The sequence below is a fragment of the Myotis lucifugus genome, unplaced genomic scaffold, assembly GCF_000147115.1.
Source record: "Myotis lucifugus unplaced genomic scaffold, Myoluc2.0 scaffold_3000, whole genome shotgun sequence".
In the NCBI taxonomy this organism is placed as follows: domain Eukaryota; kingdom Metazoa; phylum Chordata; class Mammalia; order Chiroptera; family Vespertilionidae; genus Myotis; species Myotis lucifugus.
The window spans coordinates 11,402-18,094 of NW_005874048.1; the positions used below are offsets into that span (position 1 = coordinate 11,402).

At 58.4% G+C, this 6,693-nt stretch overlaps 1 protein-coding gene across 1 annotated transcript; it reads left to right on the top strand.

Moving 5' to 3' along the window:
* Nucleotides 1–2,276: 2,276 nt before the first annotated feature.
* LOC102422974 (serpin A3-8-like) lies at nucleotides 2,277–5,446 on the top strand (the record flags this gene model as incomplete). Its single annotated transcript, XM_014450640.2, has 3 exons — nucleotides 2,277–2,406; nucleotides 3,044–3,163; nucleotides 4,805–5,446. Coding segments are annotated over exons 1-3 (892 nt in total), but the record flags the coding sequence as incomplete, so codon positions are not given.
* Between the last annotated feature and the right edge of the window lie 1,247 nt (nucleotides 5,447–6,693).

Sequence of the window (6,693 nt, forward strand, 5' to 3'; positions counted from 1 at the left end):
GACAGTATTACATAGGTCCTCCTTGTCCCCCATTAACCTCTTGCAGCCCATTCTCGCCCCCCGCCCACCCCCGGGCTCTCACTGCCCCATTGTCTGTGTGTCTGTGTCCACGGGTTATGCATCTATGCGTACAAGTTCATCGCCAATTTAGTTTTATTTCCAGTCGGACCCTGGGGGAGGTGCCAGCAGGGTCTGCCTGTTTGGCCGCCATCTTCTCCCTCACTCTGGTATTATTTCACGTGGTCGTTACAGCCACCCTGTCGGGGAAATGCCCCCGGGGTTTTATAGAGGAGGAACTAAGGGTGAGGGACTTCCAGGGACCTGCTTGAGGTCACTACTGCGAGGATGCACTCAGCATCCAGTGTTCCCAGACTGTGCTCTGTGTCCAAGGCTGTCATGGATGGAGCGTTGTGGTGATGAGGGACCAAGGGGAAGGCTCTTCCTAGGAGCCCAAGAAAGGCCTGTCCTTAGCTCAGAGAGAGAGCTGAGGAGACGTCCGGTCAGCATGAGGGGCAGCCAGCGCATAGGGTGAAGCTGTAGCGGGGAGAAGCCCCCAAAGACAGACGGTGCCGGAGACCAGAGGCCAGGACACCTGTGCTCTCCGTAGGCTCGTGGCCCTCAATGAACACCCCGCCTCCGGGAACGGGGAGAGGCGCCACAGAATGCAAACCGAGCTGGAAGGAAATAGAGTGTTGCATTGAAAAATATATATATTTTATTGATGTCAGAGAGAAAGGAGAGGAAGAGAGAGAGATAGAGAGAGAGAGAGAGAGAAACATCAATGATGAGAGGGAATCATGGATCGGCTGCCTCCTGCATGCCCCACTCTGGGGATCGAGCCTGCAACCTGGGCATATGCCCTGACCAGGAACTGAACTGTGACCTCCTGGTTCAAAGGTCGGCGCTCAACTACTGAGCCACCCAGCCGGGCGAGTGTTGCATTTTTTAAAAGTATGCCTGAGTTTCTGTATGGAGATTCTTATCTTGCACATACAGACACAAAACAATGACAGAAACTTCCACAAATGTTAGCAGGGACTTTCTCTGGGTGAGAAGTCTCTGGGATATTTTCCAATGTCCTTCTCTATATTTTTCTGGGATTTTACATGCTTCTCAATGAGTATTTCATCAACATGAACCAACTGAGAAGGACTGTTCTTTTTCTTCCCATCACCACTTACCTTCCTATCCCCTCTTCTACCTCCCCCCCTCCCCCCACATTACCACTCTGTTATCAGTGTCAGTGAGTTGTTTTCTCTCTTTTTTCTCAATCCCTCCATCCCACCCCCATCCCCATCACCCAGTCCTCCCCCAACAGCTGTCTGCCTGCTCTCTGAGTCTGTCTCTATTTTGTGAGTTCATTTTGTTCATCAGATTCCAGATGAGTGAGGTCACATGGTACTTGTCTTTCTCTGGCCCTGGGCAGTCTGTTTGGAGCTATCGGTGATCCATGGTTTTTGGCTGCCTCTGCTGGGCCTGGGTGTCTGTGGAAAGGACCAAGCTGCCCCTGGTGCTTTTACCAGCACCAGGCCCTTGGGGGACAGGTCAGCAAAATTCCCCATCCCCCAGAGATCAGCTCTGCCTGCAGGGCTGTCTGTTCGGCTCAGTCACTGAAAGAGCTGCTGGCTGTACTCCTCAGCAGGGCATAAAGTGCTGCAGGGTGGGGCGAGGAGGGATCCAGAGGGTGTGGCTACTCCTCCCCTCCCCCCCTCTGCTGATGTGGTACAAAGGGGAGTGTGCCGCCCAAGAAAGATGACTTCTGAGAAATGGGGAAATGACTCAGCGAAGGGATCCTGGTGGCTGACCCTTCAGCTCTCTCCCCAGAGCCACCAACCCCAGAATCTCCGCATGCGGTTCTAGTTTGCTCTGCCCTCCCTCCAATGGAGCCCAGGGTGAGTGGCTGTGAATGAAATTTTGTGTTGGGCCTTTAGGAGGATGCCCGTGTCCCTAGCCATCTCTCCTGGCCATCAGAAACCCCATTGCTTTACACAGGCAGATGCTAAGTGGGCACCTATTCCCGGCTCCCACACTTCTCAGGGGAAACCCCTCATAGCTGAGATATCCCTCCGGAACCTCAGCAGCTGCCTCTGGGAGCAGGGCCAGCCCTCTCGCCCTCCACACGTCCTACCAGTCTCCCTGTGGCTTCTTCTGTAAGTCCTCGGTTATAAGGCTTTTCTTCACGAGTCTCCATTTGGCTATTCAGGATGAATCTTCTATAATTTAGTTGCGATTCCAGTTTGGTCCCGGGAGGAGTCAGTGTAGCTCCCACCCGATCCATGCCGTCTTGGACCTCCACAAGGTACTTTGACACAGATGACCTTCCGGCCGTGGGCCTGCGCTCATCGGCTGGGTGGCAGTTGGTGGTGGTTCATGCTCCTGCCATGTTTCTGCTTGTGTTTGTGGGAAGTAGGGTCTCCAGCACTTCCTGCTTTCTCACACGGCACCTGGGATCCCCAGGCTCATATCAGAGCCGCACAGACAGTTCCTGGGCCCAGGGTTGGTGCTGCCTCCTCGCTCCTGAAAACTCCTAACCAGAGTGAGTGACAGGGTGCTGCCTGCCGGGACCAAGAACTGTTCTTTTTTTTTTTTTTTTAAGATTTTTAAATTGCTTTTTAGAGAAAGAAGAGGGGAGAGAAAGGTCAGTGTGAAAGTGAAACATCAATTGGCTGCCTCCTGCACGCCCCTACTGGGGACAGAGCTCAAAACCCAGGCACAGTGTCCTGATGGGCAACACTTGCGGCACAGGAGGGGGCCCCCCCCCCCGCCCCCCCCCCCCCCCCCACTGAGCCACAGAGGCCAGGGCTGTGTTTTTTTTGTTTGTTTTCTGAAGAACAAGAATCAGGGTATTTTTCAATGTCCCTCCTTATGTGTTTCTGAGTTTTACATGTTTCTCAATGAGTATGTCACAACAAAGACAAAACGAACTGAGGCAAGGTCTTGGTTTGTGTTTAAGAGACAAAAATTCAGCTGTTCCTGAAACTGGATTATTCGAGTTGTTCTAGCAAATCCCAGTTACCAGAAACACTCCGTGCTCCCTTTCCAGCCAGACATCTGGACACCGGGTGTCCCGCCAGCATTTCCCAAGCCGGGGGCGGAGCCCTCTGCAGGATAAGTGAGCACCGGCGCCCGCGGCTGCACCACGCACGGCACTCAGCTCTCCGAGGCAGGTAATCCACGGCGCCGAGCTACTGGGCGCCACGGAACCCACTTCCCCGGGTGGTTCTAGGCTCGGCCTGGAGCCGTGGACTGTGTGCAGGAGGGGCCAGGAGGAGTGTGGCAGCGCCGGGCGGGCCTGGCTGCTGAGGACAGGCCTCGGTCTGGGCCTGAGCCGGACACCTGCCAAGGGGTGGACGCGCCACGAGGGGCTAGAGTCAAGTCTGCCCCTGGCACTGGGCTTCTGCTTGGAGTCAGCTGTGCCCCCCCACAGAGCTGTGCATCCTCCCCCGGATGAGGACTCCCCGAGGGGCCCGGGGTGCTCCCCTCGCCTGGTGCAGGGGCAGCTCTCAGGGTGGTGCAGACAGAACGATTGCAATGCACCCTGGGCAGAGGCCACAGGGACTCCATGGGGGCTGTCCCTGGGCGCCAGCCATTCCCCCACCTCCCACCCCACCTCCAGCCAAAGCAGACAGGCAGGCTGCTTAGAGACAGGGCCGGCCGCCAACTCGCCCAAACAGTAAGCTTTTTTTCTCCAGAAGCAATGTTTTTGGGGAAAAGTTCAACTATTTTTCAAAGAAATGGTTACATAAGCAGAGAGTACACAGGGGGCAATTGAACTGCCTCTGTTCCGGGCTTGTCCAAAGGTGATGCCACTGTTTGGGATGGTCATCAGCTCAGCTCCGTCTCCCCCCCCTCTCCCCCTTCCTCCTCCTCCTCTTCTTCCTCCTCCTCCTCTTCCTCCTCTTCCCCTCTCTGCCACCAGCCCAGCTGCCCTGTCCCCTCGGGGCTCGAGGCTGAGTGGGCAGAGGAAGGTGATTGGCCCTGTTTGCTGCAGCAACTGGCTCTGAAATCTGTGTCTCTCTGTTTCCCCTTATTATTATTCTCTCTAATATGTTTTTATTGCTTTCAGAGAGGAAGGGAGAGGGAGAGAGCGATGGAAATATCAGTGAGGAGAGAGGATCATGGGTCGCTGCCTCCTGCAGGCCCCACACTGGGGATCGAGCCTGCAACCTGGGCCTGTACCCTGGCCGGGAACCGAGCTGTGACCTCCTGGTGCCTGGGCCGATGCTCACCCACTGAGCCACGCCGGCAGGCCGGGCCAGTGTCTGCATGAGCCCTGACTGCGCCCAGGCACTGCAGTCAGCACCTGCCAGCGCGTCATCGAGAGGCCAGGAGCAGCGCTGTGGTCGCTGACTCGCCCGGCTCCCCTTCCTGGGGCCCTACTTGGGGGTGGACAGGGGACACACGCCAAGCAACTGCGTGCTTCCGATCCCCTCCGGCTGGTGTCTGCTCGCCTAGCACGCGGGGAGGATGCACCTCGCGCCCATCACGAGCTCCCCACCTGGGAGCCAGGCAGACCCAGCTCTTGCCTCCGCTCTGCCCTGTCCTTGCTGTGCGGCCTGGGCAAGCCCCTTCACCTCTCTGTGCCGTTTCTCCCCTGGGGAAAATGGCCACAATTTCAGTGCTAACCTACAAACGTGAGAGCACAGAGCATAATTACGTATGGCGGGTGCCTAGGAGGTTGCCACCCTGGGAGGCCACAAAGCTAGCTGGGGGGGTGGGGGCAGAAAGCAGGCCATGTGGGGGCCCTGGGAGGTGGTCCGGGCCCCCCTGGCCCGCTGAGACTTAGAGCAGCTTCGCTTTTCAGAGTTGAGGGCAGAAGGGATGTCAGTCCTCCTGGCGCTGGGGCTCCTGGCGGCTGGGCTCGGCCCCACTGCCCACGGCCTCCCAGGGGACACGCCGGACCAGAAGGTGACCCCGGGCAACGAGACGCCGGTGGACAGCCTCCGACTGGCCTCCAGCAACGCCGACTTTGCCTTCAGCCTCTACAGGCAGTTGGCTCGGAAGAACCCCGATAAGAATGTGCTCTTCTCCCCGAAGAGCATCTCCACCGCGTTAGCCTTCCTGTCCCTGGGGGCCCGCGGCCGCACCCTGATGGAAATCCACAAGGGCCTCAAGGTCAACCTCACGGAGACCTCGGGGACGGAAATCCACCAGGGCTTCCAGCGCCTCCTGCGCGCCCTGGGCCGGCCCCGCGGCCAGCTGCGGCTGAGCGTGGGCAACGCCATGTTCGTCAGCGAGCAGCTGAAGGTGCTGGACGGGTTCAGGGCCGACGCCGAGGCGCTGTACGCCTCCGAGGCGCTCTCCACCGACTTCCGGGACGCCCCCGCGGCCCAGCGGCTCATCAACGACTACGTGAGGGAGAAGACCCAGGGGAAACTGGTGGACCTGGTGGGCGACCTGGACGCAGGGACGGCCATGGTCCTGGTCAACTACATCTTCTTCAAAGGTGAGTCCCGCGTGGGCTCAGAGGGACGCAGACCTCAGTTCTGATCTTTCCCGGCGAGGGCTCTCCTGGCCCAGCAGCCTGTGCTATTCCAGAAACCGCCATGGAGGACGGCGCCCGGGGCGTGCGTGGGGCCCGGAGAGGGGCCTGGGCCCACGGCCCGCCCTGCCCGAGGCATCGCCTTCTCTTGGGGTTTTCCAAGTGAGTGTGTCCCCCTCACATGCTGCGGAGGAGCCACTGACCTCTGTCGGGCCAGTGGGCCTTTCTCGTCCACCTGACACTGGCCCAGCTCCGGGGAGGAGGCCGCTGTCCTTCCGAATCCCCGTGGGCAGGAGGGGCGGGAACGCGCTTCCTCCCTGAGGGATGGTGTGGCGCTCGGGTGGCCTTCTGCCCGCACAGCCAGGCCTGGCTCCGTCCCAGCCGGGCCTTGGCCTCCGGAGGGAGGGGAGACTGCGGGACGGTGGCCATCTCCGGGGTGACAGCCTCCAAGGACCGGGAGCCCAGCTCTGGGAATGTGCTCTCCTACAGCCTCAAGGGTGCCCGTGGCCCAGGCCCCCACGTCACCGTCACGCCTCCTCCCTCTTCCCGAGCCCCCTCTCTCCTGTCTCCTACGCCCACACTCCCGTGTGTGTGTGTCATGAGCACCATTAACGGGTCTTCCATTCCCAGCCCCTCTCCTCCCTAAAATGGGGGTGCCCATCTGCCAAGGAGTTCTTGCCAACCCAGCCAGGTCATTCCTAGGAGCCAAGGAATGGCTGTTGGGGAGCGGAGTGTCTTCACCGCCCAGGGACCCTGAACAAAGGGGTGGGGCAGGGAAGCCCTCTATTTCACAGCTCCCCTCCTCCCTGTTTTGATGCCTCTCCCACCTTGAGTAAACACCAATACACTCTATATCTCACACATCTCTATCACCCCCAAAATCTCCCCGTGTCTCTGCATCATAGTCAATCTCCATCATCCAGATCACTTTCCAACTCGAGACGCCCTGTTATCCAGTATAATTTTATAACATACTAGACATTGGAATATTCAACGCTCAACCCGATGCCCTACCTTGTCTTCCTCACGGGATAGAGTGCCATCCAGCAGCTTGAAGGGGTCCTGGGTTCAATACACTCTAGGGGCACATCCCATGAGGTTGCTGGGCTCAACCCCCACTGCACGGGCGTTGGAGGGAGGCAGCCATTCAATGGATTCTCATTCATCATTGGATGTTCTATTCTATCTCCTTGTCTCTTCTCTTTGAAATC